This window comes from Cottoperca gobio, chromosome 21 (genome assembly GCF_900634415.1).
Source record: "Cottoperca gobio chromosome 21, fCotGob3.1, whole genome shotgun sequence".
In the NCBI taxonomy this organism is placed as follows: domain Eukaryota; kingdom Metazoa; phylum Chordata; class Actinopteri; order Perciformes; family Bovichtidae; genus Cottoperca; species Cottoperca gobio.
Window position 1 is genome coordinate 4898800 of NC_041375.1, and position 24433 is coordinate 4923232.

The 24433-nt window shown below is 38.9% G+C and overlaps 1 protein-coding gene across 3 annotated transcripts; it reads left to right on the plus strand.

Annotated features, from left to right (window-relative positions):
- Positions 1-1321: 1321 nt before the first annotated feature.
- stat4 (signal transducer and activator of transcription 4) lies at positions 1322-23421 on the plus strand. 3 transcript variants are annotated; one of them, XM_029459665.1, is made up of 24 exons: positions 1322-1387; positions 1526-1654; positions 2777-2912; positions 7964-8062; positions 11965-12057; positions 12151-12229; positions 12359-12450; positions 12611-12762; positions 13855-14013; positions 14931-15023; positions 15181-15240; positions 15447-15467; positions 17587-17680; positions 18182-18226; positions 18410-18493; positions 18580-18678; positions 18773-18908; positions 19086-19138; positions 19342-19436; positions 21376-21512; positions 21683-21874; positions 21986-22031; positions 22249-22354; positions 23071-23421. In XM_029459665.1, exons 2-24 carry the CDS (start codon positions 1527-1529, stop codon positions 23092-23094), a joined length of 2223 nt encoding a protein of 740 aa, XP_029315525.1. In that variant the 5' UTR covers positions 1322-1387; position 1526; the 3' UTR covers positions 23095-23421. The 3 variants fall into 3 exon arrangements, with proteins under 3 accessions (XP_029315525.1, XP_029315528.1, XP_029315527.1); XM_029459668.1 differs by having other exon boundaries at positions 18185-18226; XM_029459667.1 differs by having other exon boundaries at positions 17590-17680.
- The last annotated feature ends 1012 nt before the right edge of the window (positions 23422-24433 follow it).

Genomic DNA, 24433 nt, shown 5'->3' on the forward strand with positions numbered 1-24433 from the left:
CACTTGGGTTTCAGATACTGTTAATCTTGTAATTAGTGGGTAATATGGGTAAATATCGTATTCTGGTAGTACTCCCTCTTTCACCGTGTGCATATATAATTTTACCATCTACTTTAAATCGCTTAATATATGGTAAATATCTAATGAAAGGTTAAAAAGGTGTATTGGCCACATCTATATCTCGGTCCTACCTTGCTCTTTGTCTCTTTATCTGATTTTTTCTACTCTTTTTTTTTGCTCTTTTTCAATAGTTTCAGTATAATGCATTGTAGATCTACTTCTATTGTTTATTGTCTGCGTTTGATTTTGTTGTAGCATCATTTCCACCATTGTTGAGTGAGTTATATCCTTCATGCTTGTCCTTGTGCTAAATAAAAAATAAAAATAAATAAATAATAATAATTGATTTAAAAAAATGCTTAACAGAGAAAAACAGAGTTTCTGGTAAAACACTTCCTGAAAATGGAACTGGCTTCATCACCGAGGAAGAGTGGGAATGAAATGATATTGGGACATGTTGGGGAATATGAGATGTGAGGTCGATGCAATTATGTGATTTTAAGAGGATTTAAATAATTTTAAAAATCCACAATCGTTTCATGGTATATCAAGACATTATCTATTAATGCACTGTACAATGCTATAGTAGCTTTTATTTTCATACTTTACATTTGACAATACTGTTGCTGTAAGATGCTGTTTATTATAGATCTAGTCAAGTTTATGAACTCGTTGTTTTGTTCAGATTATTATTATTACTTATTTCTATTTCCTAAAATATTCAAGTTTATACAAACAATGATTGTATATATTTATGGCACTGTTGTTACATATTGAAGTACATTATAATTGTTATATTGCTGAGTTAAGTTGTTAGGTAGTTTTAATTTCCAGTTATGTTAATTTATTCACTACTAAAGCAGTTAAAAGTCTGAAACCTCATGATTTTATTTCTTTATTTGATTAATTCATTAAATTGATTGATTGATTAATTGATTAATTAATTAATCGAAAGGGTTATCGTTTGGACTACCATGTAGGCTACTGTATCTGCTAATGTCTTCAGTTTCAATCCTGTAACAAACTGCACGTGTCTTCAAATGGCATTTCCAAGAGAAAAAGAAACGAGACATTTCCCGATGACAGTTTCACGTTTCTAGTGACGTATGGTTGTATTGCCGGTAAAAAGTATAGTAATTCCTCTCACCACACGCAGAAATTAGAGTGTGTGTGTGTGTGTGTGTACGTGTGTGTGTGGGCGGGTTTCCTGAGTAGATTAGCCTACGGCCTCTGGGGGCTTCCTGAACATTAAAAAACAAAAGTCAAAGAGGGAAACAAGTTCACAAGAAAAGGAGACTGACGGAGAATCAGCGCAGAAACAGCACAGGTAAAACATCTTTAAAAAAAATAGCAAACTACCATGAACTACCAAACTACTTATGACAATAATATATGTATATTTACCATAAATGATAGAATAAAAAGAAGATACTTTACCTACTTTGACTTTTGTGGTGTCCGGCAGCATGAGCCAGTGGAAGCAGATTCAGCAGCTGGAGATCAGACTCCTGGAGCATGTGGACTATCTGTATGATGATAACTTCCCCATGGACATCCGACAGGGTCTGTCCGGCTGGATCGAGGCTCAGGATTGGTGAGTCAAGTGCCCTTTTTCTCTTCTTTTTACACAAAAAAGGCAACTACCTTTTAATCAATTATCCTGAAACACAAGGGCAAAAAAGCATTTTTCTCACTGACTTTTAGTGCGTTACGGAGAAAGCAGATATCCCAGAGACAGATATCATTTTTTTGCACTTTGGGTAAACTGACCCTTTAAATTACAATGTGTGTTTTAGCATCTTTCAACTATCTGTTTTGGTTTAACAGCCTTTACGGTCATCAGCATCGTTGCTGGTCTGAGTGGGGAAACAACAGTGATGAACCCATCATACACAGCTGGTGATAAAGTGGAGCATTTAGCAGATAAAAAGATGAATATTTTTGTCAGGAATGTAGAACAAAGCAGAGCTGAAGGTCATTCTTGCTAACACACAACGTTATAAGGTGATAAAACATCCTATGTGTTTCCAGCTTGTTTTGATGCTCCCAAGTGGGGCAAGAGTCATTAAAGCAGCTTTAAAAATGTCTTGTTTACAACTCTAACATTATGTAGTTTAATTTCAGGATGGACAGATTATGGGACATTGAACCCCCCCCACCCCTTGTGGATTTGAGTGTGTTTGAGGCTGTTTGCGTCTCTTTGTATTTATTTTTGCATCTCTTTGTAGCTGTTTGTGTTTTTCTCCGACTCTTTTGCCTCTCCTTGTGCTCAGGTTGTGTCTGCTTGTAGTCGTTTGATTTATTTCTAAACAAGAAATGTTAAAGATCACTTCAAACACTTCAGGATTGTTAAATGGGGACACAGGTCCAAAGGCCTGGTCCAAGCCAAGGTCCAGAACCAGGGGGTACAGGTCCAAGGGCCCAAGGGGTCAGGGGGCCCCTGGACCTTTGCCTCAAAGGCCCATTCGACAATCCATCCATGCATTGTCAGGCTTCTATGCAAACCATCACAGAGTTCAGTTGGCTACTACCTCCTTTCATGATCTCTGTGTAATGAAGTTTCACATTTTAATACAGTGTGGATACTAGTACTGTGTGTGACGTGTGATAGAACACACACAGCATTGTTTTATCAGCGGTTTATTTTTTAAGTATCATTTCAGCCTTCTTCTTCTTCTTCATGGGTTTTGCTGATAATCTTGTGTCTGTTTTTCAGGGACATAGCAGCCAACGATGAGTCAGTGGCAGGAGTGCTGTTCACCAACCTGCTGTCCCAGTTGGATAGGGTGCGCTCACAGGAGCAGAACTTCCTACAGAGACACAACATGAAAATCATACAACAGCAGCTGAAGGTGTGTCACTCTCCTTTCATCCCCTCATGTCCTAGTTATGTTAAGGCCCTGTCACACATACCCGTATGGCAGAAACGTATGCCGGATCTTTCACTTCAGTAAAAGTAGTAATACCGTAACAGTGTTATGTTACTTAAGTGAAAGTATGCAGCATCAAAATATACTTAAAGTACCAAAAGTAAAAGTACTCATTATGCACAATACAAAATAATGTATATTATATTATTGGATTATAATTATTGAGGCAATAATGTGTTCATCACGTTAATGTTTTTTGCTGGTAAAGGAGGAGCTTATTGTTGTTACTTTATATACTGCTGGGTGGCTTGTGAATTTCACCAACAGATCAAAAAGTTTTATTTTAACCTACAATAATACACAATAAATGATTTGTTGATTATATTTTCTATTATTAATCTGAATCTTGAAAGTAACTAAAGCTGTCAGATAAACGTAGTGCAGTAAAAAGTACAATATTTCTCTCTGAATTGTAGTAGAGTAGAAGCATAAAGTAGCATACAATGGAAATACTCAAGTAAGTACAAGTAGCTCAAATTTGTACTTAAGTAGTTGAGTAAAGAAGACTGTCTCTCACGGACTCAAATCAAATCAAATCAAATCAAATTTATTTGTATAGCCCAATATCACAAATTATACATTTGTCTCAGTGTGCTTTACAGACTGTACAGGTTACGACACCCTCTGTCCTTAGACCCTCGCATCGCACAAGGAAACACTTCCTAAAAGAAACCCCAAAATTAAAGGGGGAAAAATGGAAGAAACCTCAGGGAGAGCAACTGAGGAGGGATCCCACTCCCAGGACGGACAGACGTGCAATAGATGTCGTGTGTACAGGATAAACAACATAGTACAAATACAACATTTGACAGAAATTATGTTGTGTTGAAAAAAAAAGAAATAAAGTTTGGATGAATCCAGGAAAATGTCAATAAGGCTTCCCGGTGTCCAGCAGGACCAGGTCAGCAGGCGCTGTCACGATTCATGATCCTGACGTAAACTTTATCAGTGGCAACCTGCCACATGAGAGACACAGACACTCCGGGGATGATACCCCGGATGGTGAGTTAGTAACATACATTTACATAAATGCATACAGATAGAGAGGGAGGGAGGAGAGAGGGGAGGGGAGGAGAGAGGAAGAGAAGGAAGAGAGTAGGGAGGTGTCCCCCGGCAGTCTAAGCCTATAGCAGCATAACTAGGGGCTGATCCAGGGCAAACCTGAGCCAGCCCTAACTATAAGCTTTATCAAAAAGGAAAGTCTTTAGCCTACTCTTAAATGTGGAGAGTGTGTCTGCCTCCCGAACACAACCTGGAAGCTGGTTCCACTGGAGAGGAGCTTGATAGCTGAAGGCTCTGGCTCCCATTGTACTCTTAGAGACTCTAGGAACCACAAGTAACCCTGCAGTCTGGGAGCGCAATGCTCTAGTTGGTTTATAAGGTACTATGAGATCTTTAAGATATGCTGGAGCCTGACCATTAATTGCTTTGTAAGTCAGGAGAAGGATTTTGAATTCTGAATTCTATTCTGTATGACTCGATGACAAAGCATAGCCAGACTGTAGCATCAATGAGTAAACAAATGCAGTGCTAAAGCAAAGGTGGCATTAAATGTGTGTTAGAAAGATGTGACTGAACAGTATCCTTTTTTATTTGGCTACATGTTGTTGATTACATGTATCATTACAAAGGAAGTAGGAGGGAAGTGATCCGTGTGAGTGAATAAGATCCAAAATATCGCTCTATAAGGTAATAATAATAATAGACAGAAAATGAAATGGCAGCAAAAGGTAAACAAAAAAAAGGTTTTACATTTCTGCAGATCCATGGTATTTGCAATATTTCGGGGAAGGAAAGGCAAAAGCACTGGAACAATATACCGTCTCTGTCTGTTCTGTATGTCTACAGAAGTATACTGACATCAAGTACATCATAAATCCCTACACTTGCTTTGCACCCACATTTAAATGTGTCATGAATGCGATCACTCGCAGTAAAAATAAAAGTTGCATACTTCATGGTGGAATTAAGATTCCTCCGCAGACTGACAATACTCATCGTTAGCAGTAGTTGAATTTAACTCGCATGTAATAAGGAGAAGTGGATTTCTTTGTATGTTTGCTGGAGGTGAAAGGGAAGTCAAATAAAAAGTCACTTTGAATGTGTTACTGGTTTCTATGTTTGTGTTGTTTTACTGCATAACCTGAGATCAGTTGTTACTGTTCAGTGATCAGTGTTCACTGACTCAAATGTCACATGAAGAGAGAAAAGGCCATGCAAGTACTGACATGAATTGTTGGTGTTTAACACAAAATGAAAGACAGTCAAGTCTTTCACAAATTATACATTTACAGCTTGCTAAAATACTTGTACTAAGTTCTATACTGGTGTGTTAAGGAAAGAAAAGTCCAGCCTTGTCACTTTCTTTCATGTTATCATGTTCTGCAGGTAATCTCTTGGTGAGCTCAGAGTTTTACAGGATGTTGTGGTCAGAGCTCACCAATGTCACGAGCCTCAGCTCACATTTTATTCTAGAAAATAAATATACCTTTGCAGAACAAACCCATGAGGCTGATACCGCTGTTTCCTGTGTGTCTCAATGTGTTGAAGTCAACACTTCTCAGAGGAAGCAGTTACTTGTGTGCGGTAGTCAAGGATACTTGAGGGTTGTTGCTGTTGTGATGTGTGAGTGAAGTTTTTATGACCTTTTTAAACTGTAGTCGTGTTTGAGTCTCTCTCTCATTGATTGTCCTATCGCACACATTCAAGCAGTCTTACTCAGGAAAACCCATCTGGTCCACACACATTTTAACACTTACCTTACTTACACTTGCTTACTTTATCACTTATGTTCATCAGAAATATAATACAATGTCAGCACACTCTGAGATGTTTCCGGAATACATGTTTGCTAAATAATGCAGATCAAAAGTAAAAAAAATAGGAGCTTCCAGATGCTAGAAATCCTAAACCAAACTAATCTGCTGCTAAATGCTAAATGGCATCGGTGTTACTGTAATGAAAGTTAGTGTGTGGGTATGTGTTGATGCATCCTCAGTCATCATTCTGGCAATGATGCTGATGCATGAAAACTTACTCACACCTGGAGGCGAGAGAAACTTTCTTCTTCCCACAGCAGAATTTTTCAAACTTTTCTAAGTGGGCTTTTGACATTCAAAACAATGCAGTCATGCGGTGATGTAGAAGAATGAGGCTGAGGGAAAGTTTGTGTCTGCTCCATATTTTAGATGTACGGAACATAAGACATTGCTATCTTAGTTTTTATTGCGAAAAAAACATCTTGTACTGTGAGAATATTCTAAGTAAAGCCGCAAAGATTAGTTGAGTAATTGATTAGTCAATAGACAGAAAAATAATGGCTAACTATTTTGATGATTGAATAATCGTCAAAGTAATTTATTACGTAAAAATGGCAGAAAATACAGTTTTTTTGTTTGAATTTTGACCATTCTTTGTTTAATCTGTATCACGTTAATCCCACAACTTTATAGAAGTACATTAAAAAATGACTGGTGTATCCCTTTAAAACAATGTACTCCATTAAAAAATCTGGATATTTTTCACACAATGAACCTTAAGCACTGATTAATATATATAAGAATTTTGTCCTTCAAAGTTTTTGGGAAATTAGACTGACTCATGTAAATAATCCAGCGCCTCTTAAATGATTTCTGTTTGTCTTTCTCTCTTTTCCCTTACGCCCAACACACAAATGAGGGTAATTTACTTACTTTACTTGTTTAGACAAAACACAAAATGAACAATGTTGAAGATGAATTTGACTGACCTTTAAAAAAAGAAAAAGATTTATATAGATTTTTCGATAAAATAATATATATAAATTAAGTATATGTATATGTATGTATGTATGTATGTATGTATGTATGTATATGTATATGTGTGTATATATATATATATATATATATATATATATATATATATATAAATTAAGTGTATGTATGTATGTATGTATATGTATATGTGTGTATATATATATATATATATATATATATATATATATATATAAATTAAGTGTATGTATGTATGTATGTATGTATGTATGTATGTATGTATGTATGTATGTATGTATGTATGTATGTATATATATATAAATTAAGTATATATATGCATGTATGTATATGTGTATATGTGTATATATATATATAAATTAAGTATATGTATATGTATATGTATATATATATATATATATATATATGTATATATGTATGTATATATATACATATACATGTATATATATACACATACATATATATATATATATATATATATATATATATATATATATATATATATACACATACATATATACACATACACATATATATATACACATATACACATATACATATATACATACATATATATGTATATATGTGTATATATATATATATATATATATATATATATATATATATATATATATATATATATATATATATATATATATATACAACAAAATATCAAACTCCATATGAATAAAACCAAAGTTATTCTCCTATGTGTTAAATGCTCAAAAGCCCAAAAATATATTATAATTCATTCCAGGAATGAGCTCTATTACTTTTAAAAGCAATCTTCCTAAAATTCAAGAAGCTGCAAAGTACCTTATCATTATTTTGTTTTATGCTTTTTGTTTCCACTATAAAGATTACACCTTTGAATGTTCTTCAATATTACGATGAAGATTACAGTTACTGGTTATATAATGGCGTTAAGAAAACTGGTTCTACTCAGAGTATGTGAGCACACCTTTGGCTTCATGCCTTTCAACGACATTTTCCTTATGACTGAAGTATGGTCCTTTTATCGCTTGCCAGTGTCGAGCTGAACCTCATTCCTGTTCTGATTATACGCTAAAGTATTTTTTCCTCCTAAGGGCTTGGTTTTTCTGGTTGGCAAGATAAACAGACACTGTGAAAACTAAACCAAAAATGTAAACCTAATTATGTGTAGGTGTAATATTCTATATGTGCATGTGTATGTGTCCCCAGGTGAAATACACAACAAACCCTGCTGTCATGGCCAGGGTTATCTCCACCTGTCTCAGGGAGGAGCTCCGGATCCTCTCCAGCGCCTGCATGCAGGAACAGGTTTGTCGTGTCGTGTCGTGTCACTGAGAGGGAAAGTCCCTCTGGTTTCTTAATAAGAGCTGCTACCAGGAAAATAGTACTGCATAATAAACACCCCCATATTCCCAACACCTTCTTCCCAAGAAAACAATGTAGTGTGACAAAATATTTCTATTGCTTAAGTAATTGTAGGTGCAAAACATTTTACTATTCCAGGGAGGCTGCTGCAAGGATCCTGTAGCACACAATGAACTATTTCTGAGAATTAATCATTTTTAGCTTAAACTTTTTTAGCAACTTCTTTGCCCACTGTACACTACCTGACCAGCAGCAAACAGTGGACACACACAGTTTGCAGATGGCAGGTGAACATAGTGAAGCATTAGTAGCTAAAGGGCCAATGTGGTAATTTCTCTGCTGTTGGATAGCTAATGAAAATATAACGAAGTAGCGTAGTTTACAAAACAATTGTTGACCTCCTGACATTTCTTTCAGGTCAAAGTTTTAGTTTGTCTAATGGTTTATGATCTTTAAAACTAATAACTAATAATCAGCCTCAGCTCACTTTATGTTTAGGGCTAATTAGAAGGGTCATTCCAGAATTGGAGGACAATTTAGACATGAACATTAACATTAAAAATGAACCTTTTATTTTATTATTTTTTGTTATGTATTTAGGAAAAACAGATAATAAAAAATCAAAAAAAGTGATTTGGCCAGCAAAGGCATCAAATGTACACTTTTTATTAAATGTTTTATTTGTTGTATGCCATGTTTTGTGCAACTCTGTGACACATACTCATTAAGCAGAAAAAGGTATTTTAAAAAACATTCAATAAAACTCTTTACTATTAAAGTAAAGTGTCACATTTATATTAAATACTCATGTAGTTTTGGATAAAACTGGTTTAATGTTAATTTAAGTAACTTCTTTTTATTTTTTATATTTTATAAATCGATCTTGCCCAACTTTTCAATTGTCACGCGTTAATCAAGCTATTAAAAGGACATTAGTTTTATACTTGTGAGCTGAGAAAAGTATTTAAGGTTATTTTAACAGAAAATGATAGAGTAACAGGGTTGAAATCAGAGTAATGACTACATTACTTTTGGCTGTAGATCATGACAAATGTGACAAATAAATACTCAGGACCACAGAAATGTTGTTTGATAATATTCTATCTATATTTTCCAATTAAGGATTAACAGAAAGAGTATCAATGATACATAAAAAACATGTCAACACAACAACAAACTGGATATAAACAAATATACACTGCACAAATATAAAACATGGAGGTCACTGAGGTAGTCAAACAACTCCACAGTGGAAAGGCCGCAGGGGTTGATGAGATGTGTCCAGAAATGCTGAAGGCTTTGGGTGTTGAGGGGCTGTCTTGGTGGACACGCCTCGTCAACATTGCGTGGAAGTCTGGGAGAGTGCCTAGGGGGTGGCAGACCGGGGTGGTGGTTCCCCTATTCAAAAGGGGGACCAGAGAGTGTGTGCCAACTACAGGGGTATCACACTTCTCAGCCTCCCTGGTAAAGTCTACTCCAAGGTACTGGAAAGGAGGGTTCGGCCAATAGTCGAACCTCTGATTGAAGAGGAACAATGCGGATTCCGTCCTGGTCGTGGAACAACGGACCAACTCTTCACTCTCGCAAAGATCCTGGAGGGGGCCTGGGAGTACGCCCAACCGGTCTACATGTGTTTTGTGGATCTGGAGAAGTCGTATGACCGGGTCCCACGGATGATACTTTCGGAGGTGCTGCGGGAATATGGGGTGAGGGGGTCACTTCTGAGGGCCATCCAATCCCTGTACGCCCAAAGCGAGAGTTGTGTCCGGATACTCGACAGTAAGTCGGACTCGTTCCCAGTGAATGTTGTCCTCCGCCAGGGCTGCGCTTTATCACCAATCCTGTTCGTGATATTCATGGCCAGGATATCGAGGCGTAGTCGTGGAGGAGAGGGGTTGCGGTTCGGTGACCTGAGGATCTCATCGCTGCTCTTTGCAGATGATGTGGTCCTTATGGCATCATCGGTCTGTGACCTTCAGCACTCACTGGATCGGTTCGCAGCCGAGTGTGAAACGGTTGGGATGAGGATCAGCACCTTAAAATCTGAGGCCATAGCTCTCAGCAGGAAACCGGTGGATTGCCTACTCCGGGTAGGGAATGAGCCATTACCCCAAGTGAAGGAGTTCAAGTACCTCGGGGTCTTGTTCGCGAGTGAGCGGACGATGGAGTGAGAGATTGGCCGGAGAATCGGAGCAGCGGGGGCGGTATTACAGTCACTTTACCGCACCGTTGTGACGAAAAGAGAGCTGAGCCAGAAGGCAAAGCTCTCAATATACCGGTCGATCTTCGTTCCTACCCTCACCTATGGTCATGAAGGCTGGGTCATGACCGAAAGAACGAGATCACGGGTACAAGCGGCCGAAATGGGTTTTCTCAGACGGGTGGCTGGCGTCTCCCTTAGAGATAGGGTGAGAAGCTCAGCCATCCGTGAGAGACTCGGAGTAGAGCCGCTGCTCCTTTACGTTGAAAGGAGCCAGTTGACGTGGTTTGGGCATCTAGTAAGGATGCTACCTGGGCGCCTCCCTAGGGAGGTGTTCCATGCACGGATGTGGCCCGGAGAAGGGGTTCCTTACTGGAGCTGCTGCCCCCGCGACCCGATCCCGGATAAGCGGTAGACGATGGATGGATGGACATGCCATTTTACTATAAAGAATAGAGTAAACTGAAGGAAATGCAACCCTGTTACTGAATGTCAACCCTCTTACTCTAATTATAGTAACAGAGTTGCAAATCAATGCTAATTTTAGCTTTTACCACAGGAATTAATGCTAGCTGCACAATGTAATGCTAATGTCAAGGAATGGACATACTTAGATATTTAACTAAAGAAAGATATGTTTGAAATTAATTTGTTTTAGTCTCATAATGTGAGTAACAGGGTTGCGTTTGTGTGAGTGCCACACTCCATCAAGAGTGAAAAGATTGGAAATATATTAAAAATAAAAGAGAGGACTTACCTTTGGTCTACCCATGGTAGTAGCACATGACTTGCTGAAGCCATTTCCTTTGTATTATGTGACTAACAGTTTTTTCACTTCCTCTGCCAAGCTAAAAAGGTTTCGGTAACAGGGTAGCACGCATGTTGTGGGACACACTTTCAGTGTAAAATTACTGTTATTTAAAATATATTTATGATTGAAAAAATTGACCATTACAAGAGACATATATCAATAGAATAATATCAAAAAAAGTCAATAAAAACCCTATATTAAATGTTATATTTGACATGCAAGTTGGTCACCAAGAAGCTGGGACAAGAGAAAAATGCTATTTTAGGGGTTTGAGAGCTATTTGATATTTTAAATAATATTTTGAAATAACGTTTTTTGCAACTTTATATACATTTTGTCTCAAGACAAGTATATTTAACACACCAAGTGCATGGTTTAGCTTTTTGGGCATGGATTATTAGATTTTTTATATGTGGGACATGAAATGCCCTCCAATTCTGGAATGACCCAGAAATGTTAGCATGCTATCACACTAAACCCATGTTGTGTCTCTTTGAATACTTCCGTTAGTACACTTCCATGTAGTACACTGCGTACACTAAACTTCAACATTGCTGCTGTGCACGTAGGGTAAATGACGATCGCAGTTTGACCTTATCATCTTTTTTATGGCAAACCGGGCGGGTTAGGGTTAGCCTCACAGAGCTGCTAGTATAGCATAGCCATGTCATCAGGTGCGTTCTAGCAGCATGTGCATATTTTCAGTGAAATCTTAAGTGATGTAATAATTTCTAGATTTAAAGAGTAAATCTTAATGATGAAAGACGGATTGAAAAGCTATGTTTGACGTGTAGGCTATCTTTCAAAAAGTAAAAGAAGAATGATTTCCAACAGGGTCCACTGGAGAGATCATTGCAGAACTCTGTGGCCTTTGAGAGGCAGAAGAACATGGACAACAGAGTTGGGATCATCAGGGGCAGCGTGCAGGTAACTGAAACACACGTTTCAGGCAACATCAAAACAAAGACATCACCTCATCCAATGAAATTAACTTAAAAAATGATATGTGCCTGTGTCTAGTTGATGGACCAGGCTGTGAAATCCATCGAGGACATGCAGGACGACTTTGATTTCCGCTACAAGACCCTACAATCCCGAGGTGGGCCCTGTTATACGATGTGCACACACAATGTGATAAAACTGTTATTTCTTACTACTGTGCAAAACAAAGCACTGCCTGCAATGCAGAAGAATATGTTCACCAATAGATATTGTATTTGTGTGTCAGAATCGACAGATGCTCGACAGAACTCTGACATGATGAAACAGGAAGTAACAACACTGCAGGCAATGCTTAACAGTCTCGACTTTAAAAGGAAGGTATGCATTTGTATCATCGTGCAGAGCTCTGACACGTGAGGCATGAGGGAAATCTTACCTAGATGTCTCCAAATTTAAAAGCAATAAAGATGCCAACACCTCATTACTGTATAAATAAAGACTGATTTACAGTCATGGCTGTTTTTCATACCTTTGTTAGGAGATCTTGTCAAAGATGGATGTTGTGATTAAGGAGATTGAAGACCTGATGAGCTCTCAGCTCAACCCTGAGCTGCAGGACTGGAAGCGCAGGCAGCAGATCGCCGCCATCGGTGGTCCGCTGCTCACCGGCCTGGACCTGTTGCAGAGTTGGTAATGAGCTGAATGTTGTTTCATGCCAATGTTTGCTGTAGTAGTGTCACATGATTAAACATGTATTGTTGTTCATTATAGGAATATTAAAGCCTCATATGATCCTCATACATTTTGGCTTACAAGCTGGGTCCAACTCTGCTCTGATTGGCCTTATTCACCAATATAACTTTGTTATTACATTTGTTCTTGAGAAAATCTATGTCAGATTCATGAGATGTTCTTAAACCACAGAATTGTTGGTACAGTGTACTTATAATGATCATGAATCATATTTAGTAGCAACAGTAGATGTGTAATAACACAAAAAAAGATGCATGGGATGCTATTACTCGTTCAGTCTTCAAGTGTTAGTGTCACGGTGCGGTGAAGGTGAGGACCCAAATGCAGTACACTGGACGATGACTTTAACAAAAACACAAGCTTTATTGAAAACAAAGCCGAAGCAAACAAAATACAAAGTAACAAAACAACACAAAACGAGCAGGACACGAGCAGGACATGAGCAGGACACGAGCAGGACACGAGCAGGACACGAGCAGGACACGAGCAGGACACGACGTAACATGAATGACAATCCCACCAAACACACTGGGGCAGACAGGGATAAATACACAGACACCAAACGAGGGAACAAGACACAGCTGGGGAGAAAGGCAGAAACACAAGGGCAGAGTAAATGGACACAGGAGGAACACATTAACAATCAGAAGGAGAGGGTAAAGACACAGACAGGAAGTACCACTAGACATAAAACAAGGGGGAGTGAACACTTCAACATAAAACAGGACACCAAAGAACAAGCAGATTGTTACAGTTAGTGTAGTGTTTATTTATTTTTAAAAGACCGTAATGTTTTGTAAAATAATAAGACGATAATAATAATTTTTTATAACTTGATAAAAAATATTGTTGTAATTTGAGTCCTTTATTATACAACTGTAGAATTGAAGAAAACGCAATAACCAAATAGCACTTCTTAAGAACGGTTGGCGAATATTTTGTTACGTCCAGTCGTTTCCAGTGTGAATTCTCACCAACAATGGATAAACCCAGATCAGCATAATGTAATATGCTGATATTCCCTCTCAGGTTTACTCTGATAGCCCAGAGTCTCTTCCAGATGAAGCGCCAGCTGGACAAACTGGCGGAGCTGATCGTGAAAGTCACCTACGAAAGTGACCCAATACCTCTGCAAAAACCCCAGATGGAGGAGCGAATCAAGTTTCTCATCTACCACCTCATCAAGAGGTACTGTGAACACACAACGCAATATTAAACACAACCAAAGTAGTGTAAACATTGGTCACATACTTTAAAACAACAAAAACAAAAATACAATGTAACAGAATGCAGATGTACTTTTTCTCTTTCTAGTGTTTCTACTCATTTTTTTAGTTATTAGGTGTTTTGATCATGACTACTGTACTATGATGTAGGCCTACAACCCTTTGATTTTGCATCTGTGTGCGTAGTTATTATAGGCAATTAATGTACATGGGCGGATTATGAGACAAGGGGCCCCTGGGCACAGACTTGCAAAAGGCCCCACCATCTCTCATAGGAGCGAGAGCCACATACTTTATAGTTGTTCAGCCTCGTTTTTGTTGTTGTTCTTTTGTGTCTCATTGGTCATTTTGTGTATCTTTGTAGTCATGTTGTGTTTCTTTGTGGTTGTTTTACCTATTTTTGTAGTTATTTTGTGTCTCATTGTGGTCATTTTGTGTCTTTTTTGGTCGTTTATGTCTCTTTGTGGTCATTTTGTGTCTTTTTTGGTCGTTTGTCTCTTTGTGGTCATTTTGATTGATATTTTGTAAGTGAAGGCCAGGTGTGCCCCTGACACTTTGGACCCCTGCGCCTGTGCCTGGTAGTCCCGTCCAGTATCCATGTTAATGACGCACATAAGTAGTCTTATTTTGAAAACCAGTTTTCCTATTTTGTTTTATAGTTTTAAATTTGTGTAGCTTTTGTCATGTGTGAATGAAACCCTGATATGTACGAACAACTTCCTCTTGTATTCGCATCACTGACAACACATCACACAATATAGTGAGGTGCTTGATACACAACCAACACACACAATCCACGGGTGGCTTAAATACAGCAGCTGTCAAGTGAAACAAACATGGTGAAAACTGCAAATTTCATGACGTGTGGTTTGTTCTCAGCTCGTTTGTGGTGGAGAAGCAGCCATGCATGCCCACGCATCCCCAGAAACCCCTCATCGTCAAGACCGGAGTACAATTCACCACTAAAGTCAGGTATGTGACATCATTTGTTTTTATAATTTGTATACATAGATATAATCGGCTATTCCACTCCTGTTTAAACATCTTTAGTCTTTCGTCTTTAGTAAATAATTAGTAGTTATGTTGATTGAGAATTTAAAAAGAATTCTCTCTTCCTGATTTCTCCCAGACTCCTGGTTAAACTTCCAGAAGTGGATTATCAGCTGAAAGTGAAAACAATATTTGACAAGTGAGATTTTTATGTTGAAGTTTGTTGGAACTGGTTTGCACGTCCAGGCCAAGAAAAATACATAAGTATTCTGTCAATCCATCTTGCAAAGTAAAAGTCATATATTCTTAAAATGAATTTATCTAAACGCTCACCTGTGTGTGTGTGTGTGTGTGTGTGTGTGTGTGTGTGTGTGTGTGTGTGTGTGTGTGTGTGTGTGTGTCTAGGGACCTCCCACCTGGCAGAGTGTGAGTACAAACAACCTCAAGATAGGACGTACAGCTGATGTTTAATTTTAACAAGGATAAACAGTGTAGCAGTTTGGAGGGAAGTGTTTGTCTGGGAAAACATATACATAACGTTTATAGCTGCATTTCTTTAGTTAGCTATGACATTAACATTACAATGCATTTTTCTTTCTTTCAGCAATTTTGTTTCCATTTCTCAAAATACTTTTAAAAAACCCAGCTTTTTTCTGCATTTACTGTAAGACAGGGGTCGGGAACCTTTTTGGCTGGGAGAGCCATAAAAGCCAAATATTTTTAAATATATTTCCTTGAGAGCCATATATTTAATAAAATGGAGTTTTAAGTATATCAAGTCTCCGAGTACTAAAAGCGCTATCAGTGTTTGCCCTACCATTGTCTGTACGGAACCCCGCGCCCCCCTCTGATTTATTTAAAAAATATATTCACAACTCACTTTTCACATTGAACAGGTGCTCTTTTATTAAATAAAATAAACGCTTATGTTATTTATCTAATTTATATGCATGTTTCTTTGTCTACTGCACGGGTGTCAAACTCAAGGCCACAATTATATCCGGCCTGCGAGAAAATATCATATTTCTATCATAACTGGCCCGCCGGTTTCGGTAATTAAATCAAGGCATGGCACAACCAATACACAAAATGTATGTATATATATGTCAATATATGTATTGACAAAAATACATATTTGAGGAAGTATCTAAATGTGTGAATGAAATGAAACTGCCTCGGGACAAACTGACGGGACTGACGACAGACTGCGATGTGATGAAGAGAGCAGATTAGTGCAGGATGCGGGAGAAGATGCAGCGAGAGAACTGTGCAGGTGAGCTGATGGTGTATCACCGCATCATACACCAGGAAGCGCTGTGTTGTAAAACTCTGGAGATGGAACATGTAATAAGCACCGTAACACAGACAGGAAACTTCATAAGAGACAATTTAAGTCTTTTCCTGAGGAGATACATTCTGAACATGGCGGTGCGATGGCTCAGTCGAGGGAAAGTGCTGAATAGATTTTTTTTTTTGCGTGAGGAAATCTGACCGTTTTTGGAAGCAAAGGGAAACACACCACAGATCTCTGGGACGATGTGAGCTGGCCTGTTTGTGCGACATAACGAAGCATCTCACTGTTAAACCTGTAGCTTCAGGGCCGTGTGATCACAGACATGTATGATGCAGTGAGAGCGTTCCAAGCCGAGCTGCCTGTGGGAGACTCGGATGCAGCAGGAAACTTTGGTTACTACGTGTTTCCAAACACTGACAAACCATCTCCACCGCTGTGTTCCCGACTGCGCATGAACTGCTCAACAATCCGTTTGCAGTTGACGTGGAAACAGCACATGTGAACATCCAAATGGAGCTGATTGACCTCCAGTGTAACGACACACTCAAGGCAAAGTGTGACTCTGAGGGCACTGCACAGTTTCCAAGCTTCACCCCCGAAATGATGCCTTAATGTTAGCCCTCTCTGTGATTGAGTTTGACACCCTGGACTGCTTGCTTTGCGCAGTTTCTCCTCAGCTGTTTCGCAAAGGGCAGGGCTCCGCCCCCTATACACACACACACACACACACACACACACGCACACACACGCACACACACACGCGCGCGCACACACACACACACACACACACACACAGTCGAGAGACAGAGCGGAGGAAAGGAGAGGGGAGAACTAAAACAAAATCTGCTGCTAAATGTTTTACTATAAAATGACACATTATAATTATTTATTACTTAATCATGTTAATCATGTTAAAAAATGTCAGCTCAAAATTGTCTGCCAGCCATATCGCATCATCGAAAGAGCCATATATGGCTCCCCAGCCATAGGTTCCCGACCCCTGCTGTAAGACAAAACATTTCAGTGTAACTGAATATTCAGAGAGCGTCATCACTCCAGGAGTTTAAGTTTGACAGTTGTTCCAGTAACCTGAAAACAAGTTGTTTTCCTAATATAGTCATTTGTATTTTGAAACCATATTCAATTATTTAAAATTGTATTCAAAAGATTCACATGTCAGATTCTGGCAGCATAGATACATATGTGTCAAATCCATGAGGATTCTTTGTTTTACCTTCTTTTTCTCCTCAGAAGTCGTCAGTTTTTCATCCTGACCAACAACACTAAAGTTATGGACATTGAGGACTACTCAAATGGCTGCCTCTCAGTGGAGTTTAGACACCTGGTAATGCAAACCCATTCACTGTCTGATTTTATTTATGTTTATGTGTCGTTTATTATCAGAAAATATCAACACCTGGGGAATACACATGACCAGTCCACCATCGCCTCCCGAATGAAGAGGGAAAGCAGTTTTTTCCGCCATATATTTATGAAATTCTATTGTATTGAGTTCATACTTATATTTTCTCATACAGTATCAGTAGACTAAATCCAGTTGCTATGGAAACACATTTTTATCAATGTGATAAAAACACATTTTTAATGACAAACTTTCAAAAGTCATTATTGGAGATCAGTAAGTCGTTACACTCGTCATACTAAGTGATTACTTTGAGAGTTTGTCATTAAAATGACTTACAGGATCGTTTTCTTTTTCATCACAAGGCCAAGTTTTCATCATATTCTTTTCTTTTACGATACATTAAGCAGTTTGTCAAAGTGGGGATTTCTTGAATTACAGTTTTTGGTTTTCTTTTACCGACATTAAGTTTGTGTCTTACAGCAGCTGAAGGAGAAGAAATATATCAATGGCACAAAGGGGAATGAGGTAAGCCATGCAGATGAGTTGACCATTAATGAATGCCTATGCTACTGTAATGTGTAATTGTGTGCATTATTTTCTAAGTAAATGTTTCCCCTGACATTACTATAATTGTCTCCAAACACTATTATTGTTGTACAGAATGAGGGAGAGACTGTGAAATGGATCTGTGTTGTGTGTGTTTTGCAGGGTCTCCTCTCGGTGACAGAGGAACTTCACTCTCTCAGTTTTGAGGCTTGCTTCACAGTGCAGGGCCTCACCATTGATCTCGAGGTCAGAGGCAGCGTAGATCTGACTTGATGTTTGGCTCTCTGTTGTTGATGCTGCAACTCGCTCATTGTGTATGTGAATCCTTCCAGACGTGTTCTCTGCCACTGGTGGTCATTTCCAATGTGAGTCAGCTGCCTGGAGGCTGGGCGTCCGTCATGTGGTATAACCTTCTGACTGATGAGCCGAGGGTAAGCTAACACATTGTTGTTTAATGTGTGGAAAGTGCTGCGTTTAATGTGTGGAAAGTGCTACCTTTTTCCTCCTCTTTCCTATATTCCACAGAACTTGACGTTCTTTGGAAACCCACCTCGGGCCACCTGGAGCCAGCTCTCTGAGGTCCTCAGCTGGCAGTTCTCCACATTCGCTGGTCAAGGCCTCAACAAGGAGCAGCTCACCATGCTGGGAGAAAAGCTTCTGGGTATGTTTGTCCTTCAGCTTTCAATGAATGAAACAAAACATAACATGTTTGAGGTGGAATGAAACAACTTTTCACTTGGACACTGACACGCATTTTACCCATACCTGCTGACCTGTAAAGCCACTGTGTTTGTACTTTGGTGCAGTCATTTATGTCATTTACTGTATGTGGTTGTAGGTCAGCATGCCTCCTGTAGTGACTATCAAGTGTCCTGGTCGAAGTTGTCGAAGGTAAGTGTTCAATACAACAAAGTACCATCCAATATGGTTGTGCTATCTAGTGGCCAATGGGAAGCATGTTTTGTGCCCCATGCTGTATTGTTGACCCTGGACTTATTTTTAAATTCCAGTTTACATCTATGTCACACATCTAAAGTAATGTTTAAAATCCAAGTGCACTCATTGTACCTCTTCCATGTCGTACATTCTTTAAGGAGAATATTCCAGGAAAGCCCTTCAGTTTCTGGATGTGGCTCGACTCCATCCTGGAGCTCATCAAGAAGCATTTGCTGCCAGTCTGGAATGAGAAGTAAGCCACCGGCTCCCCCCACCTCACTATCCAACCCCCTCATCTGTCCCAAAGAATCTCTGCTCCTCCCAACCCATCTGTGCCCAAAGACCATATTTAGTATGATAAGAAAAAATGCCAACTTTTGATCTGATTGGTCTAAAGTCCTAAAATCTGGTACAGACCTACGTTGGCCAAGTACCTTACAGTAAAACTTTGACATTTCTGACATGAAAAATCACACTTTCATCAGTAGCCAAAGTCAGGATTTAATGAGAAGAACTGCTGTGTGTTTATATCATTTCTTCCATATGATTTTTACACTGCATATGTGTTTTAAATTCAACTATGTAGAACATGTTCAGATTTGTGCTTAGGCAAGCCAAGGGAGCAATTCAGAAATTCAACATTTCAGTTCAGGCACAAATGGGTTGTCTTCCCCTCGGCGACTACCTGCCACTGTGAGAAACTCTAAAGCTTAAAGGAATATCTTGACATTTTGGGAAATATAAAAGTGTACATATATAAGAGTGAGATGAGACGATCGATACCACTCTCATGTCTGTACGCCTGTTCAAATGTAAGCCAAAATCCGCCATCCAGCACCTCACTAATTAACAGCTTATCGCTTGTACGTATATTTGCGTTGTTGTCACCGCCATGAAGTTGCTAAGCAACCAGCATAGACTCCAGGAAGTAACCAAGAAATAGTCCCGCAATGTGATGCAGAATGTAATGTCCTGGCCGGTCTTCTCACTAACTGTCTTTCTTGTTTCTGTTCGGTGTAAAACAAACAAATTCCACCTGTATCACATTCAATTTGTTCAACATTTATTTCCCTGTACGTCTTGTAGTGAGGCTTTACTTGTGAAGCATCTTATGGAATTGGCTTGTTTCATTATATTTAGCAGCATGCGATTTTTGTTCAGTTATTGTCTGACTAATCTCTATTAACGACGGGACAAGATTGTCGTATCGGAAGTGTTCTGGTTTCTGTTTGTAGTCTGAATAGATTTGATCAATCACGTTTGAGCAGGCTTTGGTTACATGCAAGTAAACAGTCCGTGTGGAGAGCAAAGGACCCATCGGCTCTCTTCTGTTGACCATTTAGCTTTTGGTCTAATGCTTCAAATGATCTTGGTAACTGGCTACTTGTGAAACAATCCGGTCATAGAGTCGCCTCTCAATTCTTGCATTTTGAGGTTTTCTAATTGGACTGTAAACAATGACCAGCGCACAGAAGAGGAAGTCTTGGCCCGGATATCAGTTATCTGCTGGCTACACCGGAACGCCAGGAACATTGGACGTTGCCCCCAGAGGCTAAATCGTCACCAGACCGATAACCGAATAGTTCTGAGATTGCTGTCTGACTAGACTACACTGTCAAACTGCAAAGGAAAAGATAACAGCATCATTTCAGACCTGCAGAAGTTCAGTATTCAACGTAGCCTGCTACAGGTAGAGAAAGTCAAGTCATAGTCAGAAATGTTTAAAATGTAAATAACTATAATACATTACATTACAGGTCATTTAGCAGACTCTCTTATCCAGAGCGACTTAGAGTGAACTAACTACAAGGACAGTCTCTCTGGAGCAACTCAGGGTTAAGTACCTTGCTCAGGGGTACAATGGTGGCAGCCCTGGTATTGAACTCACAACCATCCAGTGTTATATTTGGAAGCTGTACCACTAGCCACTAGACCATCACCACCCACTGTTATACAACTGTTACATTGTTGTCTGAAGGGGGCACAATTGTTAAAATCAACAGTTGATACTTTCTTTGCCTTTTCTCTGATTAATTAAATGATCCACGTTTGATAAGCTTCAATTGTACTAAATGGGTAGTGCAAAAGACAAACCTACACAACTTGGATGTTACCATAACTGTCAGTTGAATGTCAAGAAGTGATAGAAGAAATCATTGTTTTTTTCTCTTTTACCAACACCGTCCATGCAGATATATCATGGGCTTTGTGAGTAAAGAGATGGAGCGCATCCTGCTAAAGGACAGACAGCCAGGCACATTCCTCTTACGCTTCAGTGAGAGCCACCTCGGAGGAATCACGTTCACCTGGGTGGAGCACAACGACAATGGTGAGGAAAACCCCAAGCTCATAAAAGTGTTTTTTTTGACATACCATTTGGCCATGGTCAGTTATACATAGTTATATAAGTCAAGTTACATATTTCAGGCGGGTTTCTTTCCTGTTGTCTTTTTACTTGATTGAATGCTCTGCTTTGCTAACAGTGACTTTTCACAACAGGAGACGTTAAGTTCAACTCTGTGGAGCCATACACTAAAAACCGGCTTAGCGCTCTCCCATTTGCCGACATCATACGAGACTACAAAGTGATCTCAGAAGGGGTTGTCCCAGAGAACCCGCTCAAGTTCCTCTACCCCGACATCCCCAAAGATGAAGCCTTTGGACGGCTGTACAACATTCAGCCAAGCAAAGGCACGAGTGCAAAACCATTTGGAGTTCATGTTTCTCAGTGCTTTTGAATCTTTGCTGACTAGACTGTTGGCTACAACACTAATCTCTTTCATATCTCTGTTCAATTTCCAGTCTATCCATACATAACATCTACCCTGATCCCAATCTCGCAACTGCGGTGAGTTCATTTGAGACCTCTACTCAATTTATATATATTTTTTATCATAAATAAAACCCTTTAATTATCGGATGAAAGATGGGGAATAGATGCTAATTATGGCACATTACATGGCAACCTACAGCATAATGAGAAAACTGAAAATTATCTAGAAAATGCTACATATCACAGAAGCAGTCCCTTCACTTGTTCCATCTGCCTTTCTCTGTGATCGCAGCTCCCATGCGAGCACCACACCACCTTCTAGTCAGTCTCCTGAGCCACCAATGACTCCTGGGGAGTTTGACATGCTCAACGAGAACCTATGCTTCGACATTGACACCGTAAGTTGGCCGTTCTTTGCCATTTGGTGGACTTTACCACTTGTGTTGTAAAAGAAACACTGGCAATATGCCGTATGTTTCTTATTGCTAATGAAACTCTGAAAGGACCCAAGCTAACAATGAATTGATCCTACAAACAAGTATCATGTGTATCAAAGCCTGATATATCTTCTTCCTCTGTGCCATAGAGCTCCATTGTTGTCCATTGCTGACATGTTCCTCCATTGCCATCTAGTTTATTTTCACTCAAACCAGGAAATATTCACCTGTACCTCTCATGTGTATTAATCCGCAACTGAAAGTAGTCCCCAACAAATGCACTATTAACTCAAGTTTGATTAACATTTGCCAAAAATTACATCACCTAGCTGTTTTAGGAAATTGCTGAGCCTTTTTAAAGAATGAAATAATCTTTTTTTTAAATGAATTTGTTTCTAAGAGATTTACGTCTTCAGTAGGAAGACAGAGGCTGAGTGCCACAGACGGGGGGGGCAATACCAAATAAATATTAAGAGACTATTTTGTTGGTTTTGGTCTTTTCACGGGATTTGTTGACGATAATAAAAATATAAAATAACACTTGCATTATCTTTGTGTTGTGTGTGTGTGTGTGTTATCGTCTCAAAACCATATATTATATTATGCATTATATTAGCATTATTATGTTGGTATTATTATTTTTTGTTGTTAATCATTTTCTCCTTTTCGTTTCACAGATGAGCTCTCCATATTCAGAGTAAAGTGAGATGAAATATGCAACCTTTTGCTCAAAGGTTCCTTAAATCATTCCCAACAGAGTTTTCCTACTATCCTGACACCAGTCTCCAACCAATGTCTACATCTTTGTTATCATGAAACTGAGTCTGCTTTGTTTATTTTGCAGTAAAATTGGATTCATAGCTTGAGTTGTTGTTTGATGCTTTTTTTATATAGCCTATTCATAATTGTTCTAAAAATAATTTGTCCGTTTCTATTGTTAGTGTGTAACAACTTGGTTTTGAGTTATATTTTAATTATTGACTGATTTTCTATAAAGCCTATATTGTATATAAAGCAATTTAAACACATTTATTTTGTCTGTTTTGTACCATATTAACTTCTGCATCAGTGGCACCACTGACTCTCTGGCTCTGCCTGTGTTGCATACACACTTACCCACATCATCATTCATTTATTTAAGGCTAGCCCATGATGTGGCATGGCAAGGTCTACAGATAACGTTGCGGCACAGCAGAAGGTTAAAGAGCTTTTATTTTGGTAGTAACCGGAAGTAAAGCGTCTGCATCTGACTGCTGCTTACATGAGTCATGCTCAGACAACATTTGTGAGAACCACGTGATTCCCGGAGAGTTGAGAGTGGGTGTGTTTTATAGTGCTATTGGAAAGTAAACCGGTTTAGTCAGGGCTGTATATTTCCATTCATACCCAGTTGCTACAGACTTCATCATGATAGGCCTACACAGATTAGATTTGTGTACATTAGGAACAAACTGATCTTGCTTATTTGAGTCAGTTTTTCAAAAGAGCAAAGGCTCACTCTAATCCAGATACAGTGTAATACAATTCAAAGGACATAATCCAAATGTAAAACAAGTTTGAAACAAGTTGTAAATCCTTCATAATTGACCTACCCAGTGGGGATAAAGTGAGTGGGTTCTGCACCTTTGGCCCCACCTGGTGGGAGTGGGTAGGGGGGGGGGGGGCTTCCATTGAGAGACATTTGCAGGTCTAAAAAAGAAATACAAATAAGACAAGAATACAGAGAAAATAATAGAAGGTAATTCATCTTTAAATCATATAATATTCAAGATTCATTATGGAAAATATGGTTACTTGTGGACTCCTTGAGATTGCAATTTCTGTTTGTCTATGGATTAAGCAATGAAATCAAAGACTCTGATAGCCTATAGGCTAAATGTAGATGTGCTGGTAGGTGGATTTAAAATAACAACTTTGGACAGCGCTAGGCTAGCTGTTGCTCCCTGCCTCCAGTCTTTATGCTAAGCTAAACGGCGGCTGCCTCTAGCTTCATGCAGCATACAGACATGAAACTGGTATCAACATATCCATATCCTAAAT

What these genes read in the sequence shown, in the direction of transcription:
- stat4 (XM_029459665.1), top strand. Translation starts at nt 1,527, where the DNA reads ATGAGCCAGTGGAAGCAGATTCAGCAGCTGGAGATCAGACTCCTGGAG. An exon ending in TGGATCGAGGCTCAGGATTG is followed by an intron (nt 1,655 to 2,776) that starts GTGAGTCAAGTG and finishes TCTGTTTTTCAG; the next exon opens with GGACATAGCAGCCAACGATG. An exon ending in GTGAAAACAATATTTGACAA is followed by an intron (nt 15,241 to 15,446) that starts GTGAGATTTTTA and finishes GTGTGTGTCTAG; the next exon opens with GGACCTCCCACCTGGCAGAG.